The following is a 25,979-nucleotide window of genomic DNA, read 5'->3' on the forward strand; positions in this document are numbered from 1 at the left end:
CAGAGCCTCGATCGACGACGGAGAAATTATAAAGGATAGTATTTTCAGTAAATATTAATATTTCCGAGTGTATATATAAAAATTCCCCTTGATATATAGAATTTAAGATATTTGACAACTTTTACACTCATTAAAAGTTAGTATGAATTAATTTTACTTTTAATTTTTAGAATTTAAGAATGTTTTTTTCGCACATGGGTAAGTCTCGTGCTCCGTGTATATACAAATATCCCGCCAAAAATTTATTGACCAATAAGAATCGTTGTAAGAATTGTGACAGGCATAAAATGGCGGGGAAAACCCTTCCCGCCTGACGAAAGTAACAGCTGGGAAGTAGTCTTGTCCAATCAAAAGCTAACCTTGAGGATGATAATTATTTCTTCATCCAATCAGAAGTAGGTACTCAACGATCTTTAAAAAAATGTAATTGCTTCCTGTCAGACGAGAAAAGGCATGTTTTTTCGCACATGGGTAAGTCTCGTGGTCGATGTATATACAAGTATCCCGCCATAAATTTATTGACCAATAAGAATCGTTGTAAGAATTATGACAGGCATAAAATGGCGGGAAAAACCCTTCCCGCCTGACGAAAGTAACAGCTGGAAGTAGTCTTGTCCAATCAAAAGCTAACCTTGAGGATTATAATTATTTCTTCATCCAATCAGAAGTAGGTACTCAACGATCTTTAAAAAAATATAATTGCTTCCTGTCAGACGAGAAAAGGCAGTCGTGACAACAAAATTTGAATAAGTTATTGATTTTTTACGAGTGTTTTGTGGATGGTGAAGTTTTATAACGGGAATGCCTCATTGTAACTGTTTTAAAATTCGAAAAAGGTTCATCTTAAGAAAGTAACGGCTTAAATCCAGTACGATTAATACATTTGCTAACAAAGAAACTCAAAAGGTAAGCCTTTGTCTTCATACAAATACACAACATCCGTAGGCCTATTTTCTTAATAATAATATCGCGTGCGACGCAAAATGTAAATACATAATTATTGCGTAACAGTATTAGGGGCCAAGCTTATAGCCGTGAAATGTAATTATGTTGTTCAATGGTTTAATTGGTATCTCTAAACTTTCAGTAATACAGTACTAACGAGCCAAGCGCTTAATTAACCATAACAATGATGTCAGCATCCTCAACACTAGTTGAAACTGTTTCAATAAGTAAGTACAGCTTTGCATGTTCTTAATTCTCGTATTTAATATTAAATAGTTTTAAAGAAATGGCCGAATATACATATTTTTGAATTAGTTATGCATTGCTGAAGTTAAGATTGGGGATTGGGGTATAATTTTCTACTCACTAAGTTTCAAAACTCGGTTTAGTCATGAAATTAGTAGCTACTTATGCTTAATTGGGAGTGTGAATTGACACAGGGTTCGTAAGGAGTCTGGATAAGTCAGGGATCTAAAGTGTGTCTTAAAAGGTCTGGGATTTTGTTTGGTATATCAAACCATGCTTTGAGCAATATTAAATATGCATGGTTAATACAGTACCTGGGTAAGTCCCGGATTTGGAAAATGGGAGAGAAGGTCAAGGATAAGTCAGGGATTTAAAGTTTCTTTCTAAAAAGCCAGGGATTTTGTTTGGTATATCAAACCATGCTTTGAGCAATATTAAATATGCATGGTTCATACAGTACCTGGGTAAGTCCCGGATTTGGAAAATGGGAGAGAAGGTCAAGGATAAGTCAGGGATTTGGAAAATGGGAGAAAGGTCAAGGATAAGTCAGGGATTTGGAAAGTGGGAGAAAAGGTCAAGGATAAGTCAGGGATTTAAAGTTTCTTTCTAAAAATTCAGGGATTTTGTTTGGTATATCAAACCATGCTCAGAGTTATGCTAAATATGCATGGTTCATACAGAGCCTGGATAAGTCAGGGATTTTGGAAAATGGGAGAAAAGATGAAGGATAAGTCAGGGATTTAAAGTTTCTTTCTAAAAAGTCACTGATTTCGTTTGGTATATCAAACCATGCTTCGAGCAATATTATTATGCATCGTTCATACAAAACCTGGATAAGTCAGGGATTTTGGAAAATGAGGGAAAAGGTCAATGATAATTCAGACCTTTCTTCCTAAAAAAATCAGGGATATGTCAGGGATTTTGTTTGGTATGTAAAACCACGCTTCGAGCTAGAGAGCTGCATTTCAGTTTCAACCATTACCCCCATTCCCAATTAAGAAACCTTATTGCATTTCCAAATGAACAATAGCAAAAAACCATTTCCATACCATAGTGTTAGAAAGAATATAAGCCTTGAGTGTCTTAGTCTGGCCCAAAATTACCACTGCATCGGGAATTTTAGTAAAAATAAGGGGCTTAATAACTGTAGAAAAATCTGACTGGACTAAGGGACTCTTGCTCGCCAGTCGCCAAGTAGCATGAGTCAATTCCCTAAATATTTATTCTGAGAATTTGGCGTGAAAACTTACAATGGACTGATTGACAGCTATAATAGCCGTGAATCTGTGTGCTAAAGTAATAAAAGGATGAGCTAGAAGACGGTACTGTTAGCTTAGCTAGCTAGTAACTAGGCTACAACAAACTAAGTGAGATGAGTAATAGTGGTCCCTATGTTATATTGCCATACATCGTCTAATACAGTCAAAGGCAGAGAGCTGCCATTACTCAGTGGCAAAACCCTTTTTCAGTCTTCTTAGAATTTTAGGATCTTCCATAGAAAATAGGTTCAATACATTTTACCAACCATTTCCAAACTAAAATGTATATCAATTTAACCACATCCATTCCCACGGTTTTCCATGATTACCATGGTAAATTTCCATTTACCTTTTCCATGCAGCTCTCTACTTCGAGCAATGCTAAATATGGGCCAGGAGCAGTGGTGGGCAAATTCGCGAATTTTTCGATCGTTGCTCGAATTTACCCCCCCCCCCCGGCTTGGTAGTACAACGTCATTCGCGATTTGCCCAACACTGGCCAGGGGGGATGAAGTGGGCTCTGGTAAACACCTTAAAAACGGTCAGGGATATTGGTAAAATTTTGTCAGAGATAAGGTGTTGTCAGAGATAAGGTGGAAAAGTCTGGGATTTTCAATATAATAATTTCCTCTGAACCCTGTGACACCAAAATTCAGAAAGTTGAGTTTACATGGGGCACCATCCCTCCAAATGAAAATGTAATGTTGTTTTAGACTATGAAGATTTCAACGACATCTTCTTAACATGCGCTTGTTGCTTGTGCCTGTACAATGATCAACCAAATCATACTCCAAAACTCTTGGCCTGTTCACATACTGTTTGTCAAGGATGCTTAGAAAGAATCGCCGATGGCATTGGTGTTCGAGATGCTGGATCATTTCGTTGCCCAATATGCAGAGAGACTATACCCATGCCCAGGGGTGGGATAGTCGCTTTACCTCCGAGCTTTTTAGTAAATCAATTACTCGATTTAATGTCTAGACAAAGGCGAGAGATAATACCAAAATGTTCCACACACCAAACGCAAGAGTTAATGTTTTGCGAAACATGCGATATAGTCTTTTGTTGCGTTTGTACCGGAGGGGCGCATGAAAATGGAAATGGGGGATGCGATCATACCATAGTCCCCTTTTCTACGGCTATTAAAAGAATGTCCGAGATATTGTTGTATAAGGCGCAAAAGTGCATGGATAAGTTGGGAAAAGCGGCTGAAAATGTCAACAGTGAAATAAGCAAATTGGAACAAAACTCGCAGGATACTTTAAGGTTGATAGACGAAGCTTTCATGGACATTTGTTCCATGATTGAAAAGAGAAAGGCGGAACTGTTAGAGGAAAGTGCGAAAATATGCGCGGAGAAGAAAACCATCCTTCAAGAACATCTGTCCATTATCGAAAGCGAAAAAACGAAAGTTGAAACTCATTGTTCAGGTCTTCAACATCAAGTCGAGATACGTAACATTAGCTCGAAAATTAGCGATTTGAATGAGAAAATGGATTCAATCGGAGCACTTTTAGATCCTAGGGAAAATTCCTTCCTTAGTTTTGACTGCAAACACAATTCGGCCTTAAACTCGTTACAGAAAGACATATCCCTTTTTGGCAAAATTAAAACTAGCAAAACCATGCCTTCCCTTTGTTTCACAAACTTGGAAGAAGCCTCGGCGCATTTGCTTTCAAAAGCGACTTTGCAAACTGTAGATTATCACGGGACATGGCAAGAAACGGGTGGTGACCCCGTGACCGCTAAACTCCGTCACGAAAATGGTGACGAAGTCCCAACTCACGTTGTAGACAAAAATGATGGTACCTACGAAATACAATTCACTCCTAATCATCCGGGAGCTCATTTACTTCATATTTTTATCTTCGAACGACCTATTAAGGGAACTCCGTTCTCTTTAAACGTATCCGAGCATATCAATGCCGTGGGAAGGTACGGGTCAAGGGGTTGTATGGATAAAGAGCTTACGCAACCAGTTGGGGTAGCCACGTGTTCAATTCAGAGGGATGGTCTAGTCTTGGTGTCCGATACCGGAAATAGCCGTATAGTAGTTATGACTACTGATATGGAGTTGCTTAAATACATTCAAGGACCCGGGTTGGAAGATAGGTCCGCGACAGGGTTAGCCGTCACTCCCTGTGATACACTTCTAGTCATTAATTGGAGGAATAAAAATGTCTCGCAAATTAATTTTGACGGGGAGCTTATTAGCCAATTTACTCACGCCATGTTTGTTGAACCAATTGACGTTGCTATTAACAGTAAAGGTCATGTTTTGGTGGCGGATAACGGGGCCCACGCTGTGTTTGTCCTTGATATAAATGGGAAAATGTTGAAAGTAATTAGACAAAAGGTAGTTGATGGTAAGACCCAAGAAATAACCTCCATATGTTGCGGACCCCAAGATGAAATCTTAATTGCCGGGAGTGTTATCAATATTTTTAGTCCGAGTGGGGAATTTCTTAGAGAAGTTACCGGTACGGAGAAAAAGGGACATTTTGGGGGTATTTGTTACGATGGTAAAGGTTACTTGTTAGCTACTAGGAGTTGCAAATCAAAAAGCTATATTAACGTCTATAATTACGCCGCGGGAGATCTGAAATTTACAATAGACAGTTGGGATGATAAGTTAAAGAGACCGAGTGGAATCGCGGTAACACCGGATGATCATCTTTACGTAGTCGATTTAGGGAATGATTGCATTAAAAAATTCCGATATCGTTAGGTATTATTGCGAAATTTGAAACAATCCCATCCTTATCTGTTTTGGTTTTTTTCTTTTTATTTCTCACTTACTTACTTTTATCTCACTTATACTTTTTATTGATCTGATATTTAATTTGAAACTTATTTCTTAATCTCAATTTATCTTTCTTAATATTAATATTAATATTAGCAACAACGTTGATACTATTAAATATTTGAACCTCTTTTTAAGTTCCTAAATTATATCGTCTAAATAAATAAAAACTTTAAAGCAAAGCGCATTTACTTAAAATTTAAAAAACAATAACAAACACTTTAGATTATCGCTCATCTCAAAGTTGATATCGATGACTTTTCTTAGAATTTATTTAAGGAAGTCGTTTCGGAATTGTTTGTTTGATAAATTAAATTTTAAATATTTGAAAACACTATATTATATTTGCTCTCCCGAATTGATATTGATTCCTTTCATTTTCATATCACCGATAAACCCAAGTTATTGAAAATTTTCCATTAAACAGTTTCTATATCAAGAAGCGATATCTATCTAGTTTAATAGGGAGAAGGTAAAATATGCCTAAGTATTTGCGCGCCATAGTCCCAGTCCCCTTTCAAAATACAAGGGTGGGGGACGTAAAAGGAGACGCCGGGCTATTTCGCCTCTCCGCAGTCGGAAAATATGACTGTAATTTTCGTCATTCGCGTCGCGTTGACGTGGGTTTTCAAGAACCTATGAGACGCTGTTTGTAATTTTGAGGGGGGGATTAACTCCGGACGGGCTACGTTTGGACTGGAGATAAAGATGGAAATGTAGTAAACTAGATATCGCTTCTTGTCTATATTTAATTATTAATTATAATATCTTTTATCAATCAAAATGGTCAATAATGATCTATAAAATATATATTTTCCCTCAAGATTGAATCTTTTAGTAACGATAAGAGCAGCCATACCTTGGTGGTGTTACAGTCACTGATAATCATATTAATATTAATTCATAAATTAAGCTCAGTAACGTGCCATCTTTTTTTTTAATTAATTTTGAATACAATACCACCTCATCTCTCATCTTAATAAACGTTAATTTAAAGTTAGTATACCGTTAAAATCAAATCTCTCTTCAAAAATACCAAAAAAAATCTCAAAATTCTCATTTCGATTCAGGATGTACAGGGTGTTGTAAAGCAAAAGTTACGGTAGGACCGTACTAACCTATGGGCCGTTTTGACCCCCCCCCCCTTTCCTTAAATTAGTGTAGTCCTTGAATCGTAAAAAACGGTGGCCCTAAGGGTAAATGTCATAGGGCATTTTCAACTCAAAAGAACTATCATTGTACTTTGGTCTTACCACCCTCCGTTTTTGAACAACACCCTGTATATTTGAAGTAATCGTAACATTTTTTTTTTTTAGTTTTGTCGTACTTTTAAATTGTTTTTGAAAGATTGTGTATAAATGTAGTAGTACAACAACAAATCAAATATTTGTTGAAATAATGTAATATATATTTAAACTAGAAAACATGGAAATAGAAAAACAAAGAAATCGCTTATAATCGCCCCCAGTAAAAATTTTTAAAGCCAAATAGTAATAAGCTTATTTTAGCGTGTCCTAGTCACATTGTGGTGAATTATGTATTATTAGTTTGCGAACAAAAACGAAACGGGAAAATTTATTTCTCTTATATTTAGTGCTTAATTATATTTTTTTTTCTGAAACAATTTTGGCCCTAAAATTTGTGCAAGTAATTCCAAATTTTATTTTGATGTTTGCGCCATTTTTACACCATTAGAAAATGTTTTAGCAGGGATAGATTTAATTTTAGAAGTAGGAATGGAGAACGGTTAGTATTTACTTCAGTCCGACTCATAGCCTAGTATAGAGCCCCTCCCTCCAATACGTAACGAAAAGTTTAAATTATCTTATAGGCTCCTTAAGCTACGTTTTGATGACGTTACTGCATTGGACGGCGAAAAATACGCAATTCCTTTTTACCTCTGTCGCTATGACCCACCCGCCTCTTCTTTCATACCCCCCCCCCCCGTCCCGTGGAAGGGGGTCCGGGACTTTGACGCGCGCCCACATTACTCTGTTCTCCATTCCTACTTCTAAAATTTAATCTATCCATGGTTTTAGTCAATACAACAGAGGAAAATTAAAGGTTTCTTTTCGCCAACAAAGTTTTACGTTAACGTAAACGTACTGCGAATTAGATTAATCTAATTAAGTAAAATGGTTTTTAGCAGCAACGTATTTTTTAGTCAAGTTAAATGAAACATATTCTAGATAAAGCTTTGCTGTCTGTACCTTATTGAAAGCTTTAATTGAATGGGATGCAAAATTAATTTAATAAATAAATAAATAAAGGATCCAAATGCCATGTAATTAAAAGTCAGACTTTCCCTGCCGTGATGGAGAATTCATTTTTACATCCATGAATAAATTAACGATAATTGTCTCTAAAGATATGTATACACGGTGATTAAAAGTTTGTCGCGGAAAGTTTTTGGATAACGTTTGTAAGAAAGTTTGTAACATGGTTTGTATCCTGGTGACAAAAAAAAAAGTCCCTTGAGAAAAAAAACAAGAAAAAAGTAAACCTGCTGGTTAGGTTTTATTAAAGAGTTATTTGAAATCTTTGAATAAGAAATTTTATTTTTTTGACTGTTTATTATTCCGTTATGCAATAACGCGACAGTTGGAAAAATGTTTAACGGTTACATAAGTCTACGTTCCGGTAAGTATGACACTTCGTTAGTCTGCATTACTAAGCCTTAAAGTTTATAAGATATGTTCCTTCCATAAGTATGACTTCATAATGCCAGAGACTTACAGCTCGAGATAACTAGTTCGAGAACGACGGAAGCGAGAATTGAAGTCCTACACTCGGTTATTTAAATTTGCAGGACTTCCATCTAGGTCCTATTTAGCCTGCATTACTAAGCCTTTGACAGCGCCTCACCAGGCGTCGCTTTGCCTACTTCAATGATCACTTCATGACAAGCTCCAGTTTGTAACCAGAGATTAACAAACTTATGGAAGGAACATTATCTTATGAACTTGTGCCGTTATTACTTAAGTGTTTTTGTCTCTCTTTTTTGTGATGCCAAGAGGGTGGTCGGTCACGAAACAAGGCCACTTAACTTAAATAACGTAATAGGAATTTAAACACTCCATATTGACTCTTGTACTGGTACGACTAAACAAAAAATTTTTCAAGAGATAAAAATTTAGTTGAACTTTATCACACTGCCTATATCAATTTTCAAACCCCGAAAAATTTTAGAGGAGATTTTTTTGTTTGTGTTTAACTTTACAAGGAAGTAGTTGAGTCTTAGTTTATGAAAAGATTTTAGAACTGATTTGATAGATATAAATCCGAAAGTTAAAAAGTTTTTTTAGACGCGGGTGGCAACAGTCTTTCAGACGTTATAGTTGGTAAGTATTTTGAGGTTAAATTGTTCGTTATGTTAATGATGTTGATAACAAAAGACAACTGAAGTTTTTGGGTTTTCATTTTGGTATCTGTAGATTTTATTTCGGAAACTTTAATTCGAAAATGATCGATTTTAAGTCGTATTCGCATATGGTTCTTTTGGGCCTTATGTTGGTGGTTACTGCGACTTTGGCTAATGTAGTATGTCCTGGTGGTGAAAAAATATGCGTGGATTGTAAGTACTTGACGAAAGAACTTGTGTTTACTGTTGTGTCGGAGTAAGGACATTTCTCATTCAAAAGACATTTTCTATGGGAAAGTTAAAAGATATGAAAAATACTACCAAAAAATATGTTATCCTATAATTTCATAGAAATTCCTATATTATCCTATAATTTCAACTCGGTATGGTTTTTATAGCCAGCAAACTCAAAATTTAAAGCGAAAAACACGATATGCTCGTAAATTTAATCATCCCTAATGAACTTATTCATTAAAAAACTAAGAACAAATATAAATTAAAGAAGGAACATATACAAATACAATAGGGACAAAATTTCGGATTCCGCGTTTGCAATGAGATGTCCGGTTCGACTTATTTAGATGTAGGCCCATAATTAAAATATAATTACATATTCATTATTTCTGCCAACATTAAGACGCTACTTGCTGTCCAATGCAAATGCAACCAGAGTTAGTTTGGGGATGTTGTAATATAACAAAGTAAGGTTTTTAATTTTACCCTATTCTGAACTACAATTAACAAGCCTTAATTGTAAACTGTCCCAGTGCCGTTTGTTGCCCGAATGGCAAGCATTGTTGCGCTCCGTCATTAAAATGCGACGGTGATCAATGCGTACCTAAAACTTCGCATTATAATGTTCCCATTACTCTACTGCCCAAAAAGGACGTTGTTTGTCCTGGAGGACAGGTGAATATCGCCTCGCGGATATTTGAAACGTTGCCAATTAATTAAGTTAACTGTTGAATCCGTATCTATAGTCGAGTTGTCCATCTGATTCAACTTGCTGTAGCGTAGGTGGCCAAAGGTACGCTTGTTGTCCCCTACCTAACGCTACTTGTTGTTCCGATAATTTGCACTGCTGCCCCGAAGATACGGTATGTAACTTGTCCGAGGGTACATGCATCACACGTGGCGCATTTGTACCCAAGCTTGAAATTATGAAGAGTTCAAAGGTCAAGAAAGTTAAGAGCACGGATGTACCTTGCGGATCTGGTATATTTCTTAAATTCTTTCTTAAATACAGACCGACTCAATTTACGAGTTTTTCAGGAAAGGAATCCTGCCCGGATGGCAGTAGTTGCTGCAAGACACCCAACGGAGAATGGGGTTGCTGTCCTTTAGGTGTGTTAAGTTAACCCGATCACTTGTTGCATTTTTGAGGTCAAACATCTACAATTCGGTCTTTTGTTGTTTCGCCCAATGTGCAGTTGATGCTGTGTGTTGCGATGACCACGTTCATTGCTGTCCTTCTGGAATGAAATGCGAGAAAGGTGGTTGCCAAGAAGCGGGAGAACCAAGACCCATGTTTCAGTTACAGGTGCATTTAATTGCATTCCCAAGTTTTCTTTCCCGGATTAGCAATGCTAGCAATTTTAATTAATGTTTTGATATACATTGGACAGAGTTTAGCTTCCAAAATTAAAAATCTTGGAGTTGTTGTATGCCCCGATGGAGAGTCCCAGTGTCCCGACGACAACACTTGTTGTGAATTAACTACGGGAGAATGGGGATGTTGTCCCTTGCCTGATGGTAAATCCTTATAACTTTAATCTATTAGGACATATCTAAAAGAATTTCGGTTGATAGCTGTTTGCTGTGACGACAAAGAGCACTGTTGCCCCGAAGGAACCCAATGTTCCCAAGGTCGCTGTTTAAGTTCCAATATCCAAACCCCATTGTACAAGAAGGTCAAATCCACACCTCGAGTAAGGAACGTAGTATGTCCAGGGGAAGAGTACCAATGTCCCGATCAAAATACTTGTTGCAAATTGAGGACTGGTGAATGGGGATGTTGTCCTCTACCAGAAGCGGTTTGTTGCGATGATATGGAGCATTGTTGCCCAAGTGGTACTACTTGCAAGGCCGGGGAATGCCAAAGAAGCGGCCGTTCCATTCCATGGTATACTAAGACCAAAGCCAAGTCAATGCCAATCTACTAACTTTCATCAAAACTTTTAATAAAATTAATTAATCTACTTGAAATCGCCAAAGAACTTATCTCATAAATCTAAACAACAACATACATTAATTAATGTTAAATGATATGTTTGGTTAATAATTTTTTGTAATCACTCCCTTTTCCTGGTAAAATATATTTCTATAAAATCATATGATCTAAATAATTAATTAATTAACTAAGCATACATAATTTCCAAATTTACTAAGGTAATTAGATTGAAGAACACTTGAGTTATATCTTACATATCGAATAAAAAGCCGAGGGGGTAGACACTTGAGAACTCAGGTGTACAATATGACTTGAACTCAATGTACTGTCAAAGCTGAACTCTGAGTTCCGAAGGATTGGAACTCAAAGCACAGTCAAAGCTGAACTCAGGTGTACACAGAGATCCAGAGTGTCTACCCCTCGTAAATAGCTTTAGCGTGGGTTTAGGCATGGACAGACCTACCAGACTGATTAAATAACAACTGATAACTAAAAGGGTTGGGTATTTTCTCGGAATTGTTATCTCGAAATACTAAATTCGCAACCTAAAAGTAAAATGAAACTTTCTTTGTCGGTAAAATCGTCAACCTCCAACAGCAGTTTCGCGTCACTATCTCCTTTGTCCCAGGGCTTCCCAACCCATGCCAGATAAAGTATAAAAGCACCTGTTTGTCCGTTATAACAAATTATTCCAAGTTCATCATTTCAAAATGAAGGTTCTCGTAGTTTTATGCGTCTTGATTACAATTACTTATTGTTTCGCGGCTAAGCTTAGTGGTGTTAATAACGTGTGTCCTGACGGTAGTTCTTGCCCTGGTGGTAAGGATGGACTTTTTTTTAAATTAATAATCGGAAGGTGTATAGTTGAAATTTAAATTTTTCGAAGTTGATACGTGTTGCCCCATAATCTCGGGTGGACAAGGTTGTTGTCCTTATCCAAACGGCGTTTGTTGCTCGGACCTCGTACATTGTTGTCCAGCTTCCTACATTTGTCTTCTCGGAACATGCTTTTTAGCAACTAACGCAACAGCTTCAGTAAAATTAAGTCAACCAAACCAAATTTGCCCTACCGGAGAGGTAAATTTACCTTTACTAATTACTTTGAAGACTATGGAAAATTTAACAACGGTAATATAGATATGTCCTGGAAGCGAAACCTGTTGCCCAGTTGGCCCCCAAAGTAGCGCTTGCTGCCCATACCCGAACGCGGCATGCTGTTCAGATGGCTTGCATTGCTGTCCTATGGGTACCACTTGTAATTTAGCCCAGCAAACTTGCGACAAAATTGACAAAATGGAGGTCCTAAAGGTAAGATCTAATATTAGGACTCTCAAAATGGGTCCAAGCCCTGTATTCAAATAAAAAATTATAGGGATTGCGCGAAGATGGAAAGGTAGAGGGCAACACCGAGGACAACTCTATCTCTGTCAATATAGTTCCGTGTCCCGGTGGTCAGTATGCTTGTCCCGACGGAAACACTTGTTGCCAACTGGCTTCGGGCGAATGGGGCTGCTGTCCACTACCTCGAGCTAATTGCTGTCCCGATAAAGTGCACTGTTGTCCATCTGGGAGCACTTGTACCGGTAGTCAATGTCAATATGCCAATAACCACGCTGTACCATTCTATAACAAGGTACCAGCCATTCCGATGATAGGGTTCCGCGAAGTTGGAAAGGTTGAGGGCAACTCCACAACTGTCAATATAGTTCCGTGTCCCGGTGGTCAGTATGCTTGTCCCGACGGAAACACTTGTTGCCAACTGGCTTCGGGCGAATGGGGCTGCTGTCCACTACCTCGAGCTAATTGCTGTCCCGATAAAGTGCACTGTTGTCCATCTGGGAGCACTTGTACCGGTAGTCAATGTCAATATGCCAATAACCACGCTGTACCATTCTATAACAAGGTACCAGCCATTCCGATGATAGGGTTCCGCGAAGTTGGAAAGGTTGAGGACAACGTCGAGGACAACTCTATCTCTGCCAATATAGTTCCGTGTCCCGGAGGTCAGTATGCGTGTCCGGACGGAAACACTTGTTGCCAACTGGCTTCGGGCGAATGGGGCTGCTGTCCACTACCTCGAGCTAATTGCTGTCCTGATAAAGTGCACTGTTGTCCATCAGGGACCCGTTGTACCGGTAGTCAATGTCAATATGCCAATAACCACGCTGTACCATTCTATAACAAGGTACCAGCCATTCCGATGGTTAAACAACTTAAACCCTAAAATATGTATCCTGTATCGATAATCTTTTATTAAATTTTCATGACATACTTTTATAATTAATAAAAGAACTAATATCATGAATGTAAACAACAACATACATTAATACTTAAATTATATCGTTAGGTTAATAATTTTTTAATCGTCTCCGTTTCACCGATAAGATCATATTTCCTAATTAATTAAGCATACAAAATTTACCACTGAGCTTATGGTTGACCAACTCTTGAGTTATTGCTACATTCGTATTGGATAAGAATAAACGATAAGAAAGGGTTATGAGATTAAAAATTCAATCTGCTTATTCTTATTGTTATCTCGTAAATGCTCTAGTATTGAATACGAAATTGGCAATGTTACCCAAGCCAAAATTGAAACGAGACTTAATTTGTCATCAAAGTCATCAACCTCCAGCTTTAGCTGATGGAAAACTAAGATCTTAATTCATCGAACATGTCATGACAGTTTTACATCACTATCTCGCACGATTGCAAGTACCCAATAGAGTATAAAAGCACGAAGTTGTCCATTGAAACGAATCATTCTAAGTACATCATTTCAAAATGAAGGTTCTCGCGATCATAGTTTTATGCGTCTCGATTACAATTACTTATTGTTTCGCGACTGAGATTAAAGCCCACAGTGTTAGTGGTGTTAATAAAGAGTGTCCTAGCGGTGGTTCTTGTCCAGGGGGTAAGTATGGGCTCATATTGCCAATGAAAAGGTATATACATCGTGAATTTAAATTTTTAAAGATGAAACCTGCTGTCCCGTATCCACGGGTGGAAACTTTTGTTGCCAATTTGCAAACGGCGTTTGTTGCGACGACCAGATAAATTGCTGTCCAGCTTTCAGCGTTTGTCTTCTCGGAACATGCTTTATAGCAGCTAACGCAACAGCTTCAGTAAAATTAAGTAAACCAAACCAAATTTGCTCTACCGGGGAGGTAAATTACAACACTACTAAATACTTTGAAAACTATCGAAAATATAACAACGGTGATTTAGATATGTCGTGGAAATGAAACCTGTTGCCAAGTTGGCCCCGAAAATAGCGCTTGCTGCCCATATGCGAACGCGGCATGCTGTTCAGATGGTTTGCATTGCTGTCCGATGGGTACCACTTGTAATTTAGCCCAGCAAACTTGCGACAAAATTGACAAAATGGAGGTCTTAAAGGTAAGATCTAATTATCTAAAAAAAATGGGGCAATCCCTATATTGAGACCAAAATCATAGGGATTGAGCGAAGATGGAAATGTCGAGAACTCCACCTCTGGCACTTTAGTTCCGTGTCCCGGTGGTCAGTATGCTTGTCCCGATGGAAGTACTTGTTGCGAACTGACTTCGGGCGAATGGGGCTGCTGTCCACTACCTCAAGCTAGTTGCTGTCCCGATAAAGTGCACTGTTGTCCATTAGGATCCATTTGTACCGGTAGCCAATGCCAGTATGGTAATAATCTCGCGGTACCATTCTATAACAAGGGACCAGCCATTCCGCTGGCTTGACCTTAAAACGCGTATCTTGTATCGATAATATGTTTTATTAAATTTTCATGAGTTACGTTTTTGTTTGTACTAGAGTTTCAGGGTCGTTCTGATTATAATCTATAATTAATGCTAGAACTTTTTCTACGAGTGCAAAAATCTAAAAACCGCCTGAAGAGATAAGGTATAAAGACCAAACTCGACTAAGATTAGAGGGGACATTTGGAGATAACTGTAAAAATAAGCCATATAGGAATAACTTTTTAGTCTTAGGCTTTCATTATTTTGTTTCTATTTCACCTTATCACTCTACAAACGTGTTCAAAATATGATCTAGTAACTATACCAACATATCAGAGTATATTTTAAAAGGAATTACAGAATCAACTAGTAATTATGGCGTTCGACTATCACAGAAATAAGCTAAGAAGGCATTACGAAGAGGATTTTAGTGCCGGAGCGTATCTCACCGAATTTTATAACCCGGATAATGATATTCCTCCTTGGGACTTGTACATGCTCAGGAAACTTCACGAAACATTTCGAAAAGGTTTGAAATACGCAACTAAATCCGTAATGTCCAGTTAGATAATCATATATATGTTTAATTTTAAGGCATACTAAACGGGGGAGATTGTTTGGAAGTTGGTTGTGGACCAACAGTCCATCATGTCGCGTCTGTGAGCAGGGTGTGTGATTCTATATCCTTCAGTGACATATCGCGAGACAACCTAAGATTCTTGAAGCACTATCGCGATGTTCAACCAGTTCCCACCCAGGAGTTCAAACATTTATTCCATCATATTGCCAGGCTAGAAGGATACGAGTAAGTAGGGTACATGCTGCCGGGTTGCAATTAAGGGGTTGCGTTTTATCTGAAGCAACTTCCTTCTCAGGAACTTGTCCGAGGGATCTGTCTCCATTGAAAGTCGTTTGAAGGTTAAAATACGCGACGTACAACGATGTGACGTGTCGGATACGAATATGCTAGAGTCCAACGATAAGTTATACGACGTAATCATTAGTTGCGCTTGCATCGAGTTTTGCTCCGTGACCTTTGACGATTTCATACAATACACCAAAAACCTTGCCAAGTACTTGAAACCCAGGGGATATCTCGTCTTAACTGGTTTCATGGGAGGGAATTATATCAAAATAGAGAAGGACGTTTTCCCGTGTCTTCAGTTTGATTTGGCTTTGGTCAACAGGTCTTTGAGAAAGGCTGGACTTGAAGTATCGGATATGGGTGAAGACACCTTGAGCAACAAGGATGGATTGAAGGGCATTACTAATAATACCAAGTGCTTTTTCGCTGTAGCGAGAAAAGAATAATCTCGCAAATATTAAACTGTTTAAATTTTGTATATTTCTTTGTTGAAATTTAATTGATTATATGTTTTTTGAAAAGAATAAATCATTTTAGGTAGGAGAATACTGTCGTAAAAGCTTTTTCAAATTTCCCGGTTGGTATTTTGACGATGTTTGAAAAAAAGGGGTGAACTGAACTAGAACTGGTTTGATTTTGATGGGCGTCTGCTTAACACTGATTACAATTGATAAACTGATTAATAGATAGTGTTCTCATATTAAATAGCTCTTTCTTCAATTAAATATAATTAATTAAATCGCAAATAAATATTTGGTAAATTTATTTTTCTTAATAAAATTGAGACTTCCCACTATTCAGTGCCAAACAATGTTTGAAAATAATTTTCGAAGCCAAGGCTTAGTTCTTGTTTGATGAATAATTTAAATTACTATAGATAATTCTTGATTTATTTTTAGTTACTTAATAAAATGGAACTATCAAAGCCCATATTAGACGGTCTAACTATTTCCGGTGATCAAAATACTATTCCAGAGCCGGCTTTTGAGAAATTAACAACCTTTGTGTTTGACAGTATATTAGCATCTCAAAACCAGATCAAATTACCAGGTTAGTTTAATTGTAATTAAATTAAATTAATTAACGCTGAATTTTCATTTAACGCTTATTATTTAGCCCCAGATATAAATGGAGTCGCAGCAGGTTTGTTAAAACAGTGCTATGCCTCAGTTGCCACTCTCATTTTAGAAGCTGCCAAGTCAGATATCGATAACCAAATTCTGAGGTTCGTTAATTTAACAAAAAAATGTAATCTTAATTGTTTTAACATTAAATAATGTTAATTTAGAGCACAGCTTGATGATTGTCAATTTGATGAAAAGAGGGCAACCTTTCTTATGAAACTATATGAGGTAATTTAAATTAATTAAAATATAATATAATTTTTAATTAAAATGCTAAAACTTAATCTTGATTAAAGACTAATAAAAGCAAGATCAAAGCGTCTCTTGGAAGGTAATTAACAATTTATATTTAATATATTGTATTTATAATTTTAATTATTTAAAATTGTAGCATTGGACACCATTATCCTCATATAGTTAATGTTGATTGGCGACAAGATTATGTTATAAAGGTATTTTAAATTAATTTATTATATTATCTTTTAAATTAATTTATTATATTATCTTTTAAATTAATTTATTATATTATCTTTTTAAATTAATTTATTATATTATCTTTTAAATTAATTTATTATATTATCTTTTAAATTAATTTATTATATTATCTTTTAAATTAATTTATTATATTATCTTTTAAATTAATTTATTATATTATCTTTTAAATTAATTTTTTATATTATCTTTTAAATTAATTTATTATATTATCTTTTAAATTAATTTATTATATTATCTTTTAAATTAATTTATTATATTATCTTTTAAATTAATTTATTATATTATCTTTTAAATTAATTTTTTATATTATCTTTTAAATTAATTTTTTATATTATCTTTTAAATTAATTTATTATATTATCTTTTAAATTAATTTATTATATTATCTTTTAAATTAATTTTTTATATTATCTTTTAAATTAATTTATTATATTATCTTTTAAATTAATTTATTATATTATCTTTTAAATTAATTTATTATATTATCTTTTAAATTAATTTATTATATTATCTTTTAAATTAATTTATTATATTATCTTTTAAATTAATTTATTTTATTATCTTTTAATCTTTTAAATTAATTTATTATATTATCTTTTAAATTAATTTATTTTATTATATTTTAAATTAATTTATTATATTATCTTTTAAATTAATTTATTTTATTATCTTTTAAATTAATTTATTTTATTATCTTTTAAATTAATTTATTATATTATCTTTTAAATTAATTTATTATATTATCTTTTAAATTAATTTTTTATATTATCTTTTAAATTAATTTATTATATTATCTTTTAAATTAATTTATTATATTATCTTTTAAATTAATTTATTTTATTATATTTTAAATTAATTTATTTTATTATATTTTAAATTAATTTATTTTATTATCTTTTAAATTAATTTATTATATTATCTTTTAAATTAATTTATTTTATTATCTTTTAAATTAATTTATTATATTATCTTTTAAATTAATTAATTTTTTATATTATCTTTTAAATTAATTTATTAATATTATCTTTTAAATTCTAATTAATTTAATTTTAAACTATTAATTCTACAGAATAGTTGGGTCTCCAAAGTTGGGCAACAAAAGTACTTAATTACTTTAGATACAGAGGTAAGATTAATTAATTATTTTATTAAGATTAAAGCTAATTAACCTTAATCTTTTGATTTAACTAACAGACAGATTCAAAGGATCAAGAAACATTGACATTTTCATGTTCTCTTGAAGATTTACAAGTTAGTGCCTAAAGTTTAAAAAAAAATAGGCCTAATAATTAGGCCTTATTTGTATCTAATAATAATTTAATTAATTATTTTAAATATTACAGGGAATTGTTGACAAATTAAAGGAAGCTTCAAAATGTGTTACAAGATGTGCTCAAACGTAGAAAATGAAATAATAATTTTGTTGTATATTTATATAAATTAAAATACAATTTTGCCATATTTTTGTTAATATCTTTTATATAATTCAATAAAAAAATGTTTCTTTCATTAGAAATAGCAAAAACATTTAATAAAATTTAAATAAATGCAATAAAAATGTTAAATTTAATCAATTTTAACCCTAAATTACATTTAGCAGACGACTAGACCAGTTCTGAAAAGGTCAATCAACGCCAGGGTTAAATTAATTGGTTGACCTTTTCAGTTCGTTCAGGATCTATAATCAGTTTACCGGTGCAGTGTAATAAACCGAAGAACCGGTAAGTTTGCTGAGCTGTGCTGAACGCATTTAAATTTTTTTTTAGCAGACCTTTAATTTTCGTTCTTTCTTTTGATGTGCACCCGCTCGACGACGTCCGCGTGTTTGTGATAAATCGATTGAAATCATTTTATCGTAATATTTAATGATAAAAATAAGCCTAATTATGGATTTTATCAATAGTTTTCCTAATAATTTAATGAATATATTATCTATTCTTCGAATATTTTGGCGGGAGCAAGAAGCCCAGAACCAGAACTTTAACATGATCTCCTGTCATCAAATTTTGTGGTGAGTCCCTCCTTTTTTTTATTCAGTTTCTAATTGAGTTACAGGCTTGGTATTTGCCGAATTGAGTGCTGTCAGTTGTGACGTCAGATCCAAGGTTAAACGTCACGAGTCTGCCTTTAGCAATGGGCGGCCATGACAGTTACCGTTTTTTCTTTATGGGAAAACAGCATGGGTGACGTCACACCGGCGCTTCTGACAGCACTCTATTGATATGACCAAAATCAATCTAAATCTTCCAAAATACCATTACTAATGCTACAATTTAGTTCATGACAATTAATCCTCTTGTAATTAAGTACATTTGAAGTTGATTTAATATTTAATGAAATATAAAGGAAGTTAGAGAAGATTTGGGGTTTGGGGGGTAAGAGGCCGATACCACAAAAGCAAAAGACTGCGGTTGCATACCCCTTATTTCCCGCCCTTTTCTTTCTCTCGACTGGACTGCGTGTTGAGAGAAGTCAGCTGAGCGAAAATCTATTAAACGGCTGGCTTAACGGGTCAGCCTCTTGAAATGTCTTTTGGTTACCTAACCAATTAGCACTTTGTGGCGTGTTAAAAGGTTAAATATATCGTGTGTGTGAGCTTCGGTACACGAAGCACGTTGGGGGGCGCCTGCTTGGGCCGCTGTGTTGGCGCCTAGCTGAGCTCGCCGCTCCCAGAATGCATTTATTATTTTATTTCGTTTTACCACTCTCTTCGGATACAAACCGATTTAAGAAATAAAACGTTCTTAAATCGCCGTGCCACGTGGGTTAGGATATACATGGTCTTCAGACTTGGAGGATTAATACCATTTACACCAGGAAGCAGGGCAACTTGGTGGGCAAAGTTCATGCAGTGCTCACCAAGTAGCCTGGTGTCCTGTTGTAAATGGTACCAATCCTCAGGACTAGTCTGAAAACCATGTATAGACCAAGTTTAGGACATAACTTTGTAGAATTAAACGCTAATGGGGGAACTCTTGGTGGGTTCAATAGATAAATAAGATTGTCATTTGTACAACAGTACTATGTATAGTCTACTACTACGAACTCTCTCGTGACGTCACATCCTCTTATCTCTTACCCCGGTTTTGGTGGTCATATTGAAAGTCGTTAGCTCAGGCCATACAATTTAGACTATAGCAGTTGGAGGAGGAGCTGAGTCTTGTGACATAATTTACGCTGCCATATTGGTGGGTTTAAAGCAGGAATGAAACTGAGACCACCCAATATGGCTACCAGAACAGCGGTGTGACGTACTACTATCCCATCTGAAAGCTCTCTGTACCAATATTGACGTCACGTCCCCTTAGCTCCTCCTCTCTCAGTACCACTCTATTTAGGCTTCTATCAACCAGAACTCGAACTAATAATGTTCTAAATAACTATTTGAACAAATTTGACACTATAGAACTTTAGTCTTTAACTTAGTCGAACTTCAAACCTATAATAGCTTTAGAAAGCTCGTCTTTAGGTTAGGGGCCAACTGGGAAATCACGTGTTTCATTCCATTGTCGACCGTAATACTTGTAATTTGTTTTATGACGTAGTCAGGGTCCGGTGTGAATCCAAGGTCATAAGGTTGATGTCCGCCAAGATGCGTATACACGTGTTACTATGTGATTTGAATATTTTTTAGTCTACGAGACTTTCTTTCTTTCTTTCTTTCTTACTTTTACGTGGCAGACCCATTCCCATTATAACTTACGTTTTGGCGCCAAAATTCCTTCTTTTACCGCTTCACGCGATATCGCAAGAGTTTCCCGCCAAACCCATTCTTTTCTAGAAACCTAATAGGCTATTACCCAGAGAATAAATTTCGCCGGAGAACATTGTGTAAACAAATTTTGGCGTCAGACGTAACATGTATTTAAGTCTGCCGCCGTTGCCGCCACACGAGTTCATTGAAAAGAACAAATTTCCTTTTTTTTTGCTTCTTTTCTTTAAATATCATGTCAAAGGAAAATGAGGAAGGAAAAGACGTTGTGTTATCGGGAGACCTATGGCGCCTATTGTGGTCACTCCGAGTCCACTATACTTTAATAGATAAATTACTTGTAATAGGCCGTTTAAATTTATTGCCCTGTTTCATATATATTTGTATACCTGGGATGATGGCACTTAATTATAAAGATACTTAATTGATTGATTGCTGGAGACGTTGATACGAAAATTAACTTAATTTGGCCTTAGGGAAATTTGTGGTGATAAAGTTACTTTTGCCCCATACCGAGATCAAAGTCCTCTTAAACCTGCAATTGTGCATGTGATTTAGACTTCAATAGATATTGTGCTTTCTAAGATATGTTCACCATAAGTTTGTCACTGGTTACAAACTGGAGCTTGTCATGCTAGGTCATAGATTCAGGGTAAAGCGACCCCTGGTGAGGCGCTGTCAAAGGCTTAGTAATTCAGACTAAATAGGACCTAGATGGAAGTCCTGCAAAATTAACCACCGAGTGTAGGACTTCAATTCTCGCTTCCGTCGTTCTGCTAGAACTAGCTCGAGCTGTAAGCAACTCTCTAGCATTACGAACCATAGGAAGTGTGATATAAGACTCTAGCATGGGTAATGTCATACTTATGGAGCATATCTTATAAACTTATGCTATAATTCAAGGAACTTTGTCAAGTTTGAGTATATAAGAAGGTTATAGTAAACATTTCTTGTTTTCTTGAATGGTTGTATATAATATTATTAAGTATTGGGGATTTTACAATTTAAAATAAGCCCGTTATTTATTATTGAAGTATTTTCTTGATCCAAAAATCGGGTTAAAGTATAAAGGAAGGCTCAGGAATAACTATACATGATACGATAGCTTTTGGGATGCAAACGTTTCCATGCCATTGAAAGGTCAAAACTGTTTCACTGGCTAATAAAATCCTTATTCGTACAGTACCAAGACGACTACTAAGAATTTAAACCATTCTTCCACTAATATTGAACGATCTTTTGTGCTTGTCGGAAGTATTAAGAAACTGAAAGACAATGATTATATATAATTTAATTAAGGGGTCATCCCTAAAACACTCAAGACAGGTGATGCTTTAATAAAGTAAAGCCCCTATATACAAATTCATTTAATAGAAACAGAGAAACCAATACACAGGGGTTAGGGTCTATAGACCGCATCAGGGATAGATTTAATTTTAGAAGTAGGAATAGAGAACAGAGTAATCTATGTCCCGGATCCCCTTCCACGGGACGGAGGGGTATGAAAGAAGAGGCGGGTCATAGCGACAGAGATAAAAAGAAACTACGTATTTTTCGCCGTCCCCGTCAGCAACGACATCAAAACGTAGTTTAAGCGAGCCAATAAGATAATTTAAACTTTTCGTTACGTGTTGGAGGGAGGGGCTCTATACTGGGTGGTCTATGAGTCGGAATAACTGAAGTAAATACTAACTAACCGTTCTCCATTCCTAATTCTAAAATTAAATCTATCCCTGACTTCACTATGTAAGGTTTGAATCAATTCATAATGGCACTATGACTATTAGCTATCCCGAATGCCCCCGCACTGTTTTTTCCGCCGCTGCCGCCGCGTATCCCTTACTCGTTCGTTTCTTCGACGATGAAATCTGGGATATAATATTATCTTTTTCTTCTTCTTCTTCTTCTTCTTTGGGCGTTGAGAGGCGCCGAAGAGTCGTCCGAATAATATCTCTCTCCTATAGCTCTCTCTTTCTCTCTCTCTCTCTCTCTCTGGAGCGACCGCGTCGCGTCCCCAACCCTGCTGCATGCTTTTCCTTTCCTCTAACTCCGTACACTCCTTTTGATCTTTCTCTAGTTTTTCTATCCATCCATCCCTCTTTTTCCCTATCATCCCATGGTCGAGAGAGAGAGAGAGAGAGAGAGAGAGAGAGAGAGAGAGAGAGAGAGAGAGAGAGAGAGAGAGAGAGAGAGAAAGTTTTCTTTTTTTCTTGGTCTCCTTCCTTCATCTCTATATTATCATCCTCTCGGGGTAAAAAATCAGGCCTACGCCGGCACCGCTTTCCAAAATGATCAAGAATTCCTCTCTCTCACTCTCTTGTCTTTTTCTTTGCTTGAAGATTTCCTTGTCCCGATTTCTTTGGCTCGTCGTCGTGTTGTATCTCGTTCAAGTATAACGAGCGAGTGACGCGTGTCAATAGCTAGGGTTGACTCAATTTCCATCTGTTTCTTTTCCTTTTTTTATAACTTTTTTTTAAAGTAGATAATATTTAAATTGGGCTCGACAAAGGAACATTTTTCATGGGGATGGACTATAGAAGAATTTAAAGAGTTTGCATGGTCTCTTATAATAGATTATTCCATTTATTACTTGCGGAGAAACTGTAAATGATAGTAATAGTATGATTTTTAATATCTTCTCTATTTTAACTGGAATTTATCGAAAATTATTATAATTTTATTATTGAAACATTTGGGTTACGACCGTAGCGATGATGCAAAATTTCATGGAAAAACCTGGAAAAGTCGTTGAATTTAATAATTAACCGATTTATTGAAGGCGTAAGATGATTTTTGTAATTTGATAGAAGATTTTGGTTATTATTAGCTACACAGTCTTGGATTTCTCGCATTTGTATTTTTGGATGTTCCAATTTAGGAAGGGGGTGTTCCAAATTTGGAAGGGGGTGATCCAAATTAGGACTGACTCAGACTGTTCAAAGTTAGGCCTGTAATCTACCTTTTCAAAACCGCATTATGCTTGAAAATTATTCGCCGTAGCAATCAGAAAATGATCGAGTGCAATTGATCGGCAATAGTTCAAAACTTTATATATTGTCTGCTTGTAATGTTCATTTTAGTAACTTATTTGGTGCTAAAGTATCTAACTTTCCAAAAAGTTTGAAAGTGTGTTCGTTCCAAGATAGGGCTATACTGACATGAATTTTTTTATATTAAGCATGTTCAGCTGTTCAAAAAATAATTGTGTCAGTATTTTTGAAACTATATACTTAAATATCTAAATGTTTTCCAAGAACTAGGCCTTATCGTAATTCCTCGAATGTTAAAAGGGTTGAAAACTTCAGAATACTTCCGATTTGTTGAATTCACCCTTAAATATAAAGAAACTTTTGAAACGCAGACTTCTGAATAAGTCTGGAAAATGGGTATTTTATTTGCATTTGCATAATTGACAGGGCACGCAAATTCCCTTTAATTTCTGGTAACTTTCTAAATTTCACTGTATAGTTTTTTTGTTACTATTTTTAAAATCTATTTTAATTTCACCTGCAGTTGACAGGTGTTCGTTGTCGTGAAGCCTGAGCCAGACTTTACATTAGCATATTTGGCTTGTAAAAGCGCAAACGAAAGACAGTTTAACTTATATCTTTTAATGATCCTGTTTACGAATTTCTAATCAAGTTATGTATGTTTAACATAACTGCTTAATGGCCCTCTATTTTAATAGATCGTTTAAAAAAAACCAACCCACACCTTAAAAATTCCGGGGACTCGTTGAAAATGATATAGTAGCCCAGAACCCATAAACGACACGAGAACATACGAATTTCCAAGTTAGGTTTCCTTCCTTGAACTAATAGTTTTCACTGCTTGAAAATAAGCGTCTTCGGTGTGAAACAGGGGTAGGCAACCTTCAGTATCGGGGTGTAAAGGGGGGGGGGGGTTCACCCATAGCCGTCTCTCCGCACTCTCTCAGGACCTCTGCAGCGCAGGCACCGAAATTGAAGCGAAATGAAAGGCAATGTTTACCCCCGTGTCTTTCCCCTCTTAGTTGCATCCAACTTCCAAGAGGCATACTGTATCTTTGCATGTTCTCGGGTTTTGTGTGGGTTCCGGGATAGTAGCTATATTAGCTAGACGCGGCAACAGTGTGTCTGCAGAGTAGGCCTCATCTGGTATTTTGGCGCCGACGATCTTCAAATATTTCATATTTTTCTCCTTTTTCTATCTAGGTAACTCGGATAGGCCTAATTTCTTTGTTATTTCTATATATTCGATGAGAATTTTTCTCTATGTCCCCGGCGATTTTAGTTTTCTTAATCTCCCCATTTTTTAATTCGGAACCAACTCAACTGTACTACGCGTGTTCACGAATTTATTCAAATCTCCCGCGAATATATACTGTCAAGCAATGAGAGTAACCAACCCTTGACCCTTCAAACAATAGGGGGTTTAAATGTCCCCCTTAATGAGACTGCGTAGGTGACGTAGCCATATGCAAATGAACTTAGTTTAGAATCATGGGCTGTATTTACATATTAAGGGTCACGTGCACACTGCACAGTCGCTTTTCTTCATTGGTTTAAACTCTTGTTTTTACGCCAAGGCTTAACGTGATCTGACGTTGCAATTAGCGTTCTATTATTTGTTTTAATTAATGGGTCAATCTATTTGAAGGTTATAATTGACAGGTGTGAAAACCTGGAAGCAAAGTTAAAGAAAAGTTTCATTTGTTAAAGGTTTTTGGGATAAATTCGTATATTCTTGCAGGATTTCTTGGCAAAGCCAAGGCCGCGTCAACACCTAGTCGCCACAGGTTCGGGATCATAGGCGCCGGTTTCAAATTAAACGTCTATTTAAAATTGACGAGCTTTTCTATATAAAACTTACTGATTTTTTTTTGGTTCTTTATATATTAAATGAAAATTACCATATATCGATACCCGCAAAAGTCCCGGGTAAGAATTTCATTCCAAGGCCGTTTAGTTATGAATATTATTAATAAAAATTAAGGGTTTTTTTTATTCATTGAAAATGCTCGCAGAGGTGTTTTAATTTTGGCTTTTTAGTTTGAATTGCACGTGAAATAAAATTGTGAACAATTAATTGGGTTTATGACTAGTTACTTAAGGGTTGCCACAGGTCACGGAATATCAAAAGGGGTCAAAAAGGTCAGGGAATTTGGTTAAAGTAGCTAAAATATCTGCAATTCAATCATCAAGCTGAATGACTTTTTAAACGCCTTTTACCGAGGCCACGTTTAACCAGACATTAAAATCGCTTAACTCTCTTCGCTTGCTCCGCAATGTTT

General features: G+C 35.8%; 4 protein-coding genes across 4 annotated transcripts; all 4 read left to right on the forward strand.

Annotated features, from left to right (window-relative positions):
• The first annotated feature begins 380 nt into the window (after positions 1-380).
• LOC149702649 (tripartite motif-containing protein 3-like) lies at positions 381-7,806 on the forward strand. Its single transcript, XM_089866513.1, has 3 exons — positions 381-906; positions 1,088-1,172; positions 3,164-7,806. The coding sequence occupies exons 2-3, from the start codon at positions 1,130-1,132 to the stop codon at positions 5,176-5,178; spliced, it is 2,058 nt and encodes a 685-aa protein (XP_089722639.1). The 5' UTR covers positions 381-906; positions 1,088-1,129; the 3' UTR covers positions 5,179-7,806.
• A 420-nt stretch (positions 7,807-8,226) lies between these two features.
• Positions 8,227-14,527, forward strand: LOC149702650 (uncharacterized). The gene is made up of 17 exons (XM_089867138.1): positions 8,227-8,594; positions 8,688-8,827; positions 9,252-9,315; positions 9,382-9,523; positions 9,595-9,829; positions 9,887-9,958; positions 10,045-10,154; positions 10,240-10,366; positions 10,424-10,770; positions 11,447-11,603; positions 11,671-11,861; positions 11,922-12,092; positions 12,157-13,000; positions 13,591-13,698; positions 13,752-13,951; positions 14,013-14,183; positions 14,243-14,527. Exons 2-17 carry the CDS (start codon positions 8,716-8,718, stop codon positions 14,510-14,512), a joined length of 3,321 nt encoding a protein of 1,106 aa, XP_089723264.1. The 5' UTR covers positions 8,227-8,594; positions 8,688-8,715; the 3' UTR covers positions 14,513-14,527.
• Positions 14,528-14,656: 129 nt separating this feature from the next.
• LOC149702651 (indolethylamine N-methyltransferase-like) lies at positions 14,657-15,917 on the forward strand. The gene is made up of 3 exons (XM_089866515.1): positions 14,657-15,041; positions 15,107-15,317; positions 15,388-15,917. Exons 1-3 carry the CDS (start codon positions 14,888-14,890, stop codon positions 15,821-15,823), a joined length of 801 nt encoding a protein of 266 aa, XP_089722641.1. The 5' UTR covers positions 14,657-14,887; the 3' UTR covers positions 15,824-15,917.
• Positions 15,918-15,991: 74 nt separating this feature from the next.
• On the forward strand, positions 15,992-18,456 carry LOC149702652 (COMM domain-containing protein 3). The gene is made up of 9 exons (XM_089866517.1): positions 15,992-16,133; positions 16,277-16,427; positions 16,494-16,602; positions 16,666-16,729; positions 16,798-16,832; positions 16,893-16,953; positions 18,065-18,121; positions 18,190-18,246; positions 18,339-18,456. Exons 2-9 carry the CDS (start codon positions 16,289-16,291, stop codon positions 18,396-18,398), a joined length of 582 nt encoding a protein of 193 aa, XP_089722643.1. The 5' UTR covers positions 15,992-16,133; positions 16,277-16,288; the 3' UTR covers positions 18,399-18,456.
• The last annotated feature ends 7,523 nt before the right edge of the window (positions 18,457-25,979 follow it).

Source organism: Phalangium opilio, unplaced genomic scaffold, assembly GCF_054372755.1.
Source record: "Phalangium opilio isolate 3A_F unplaced genomic scaffold, DU_Popi_V2 ptg000017l_1, whole genome shotgun sequence".
In the NCBI taxonomy this organism is placed as follows: domain Eukaryota; kingdom Metazoa; phylum Arthropoda; class Arachnida; order Opiliones; family Phalangiidae; genus Phalangium; species Phalangium opilio.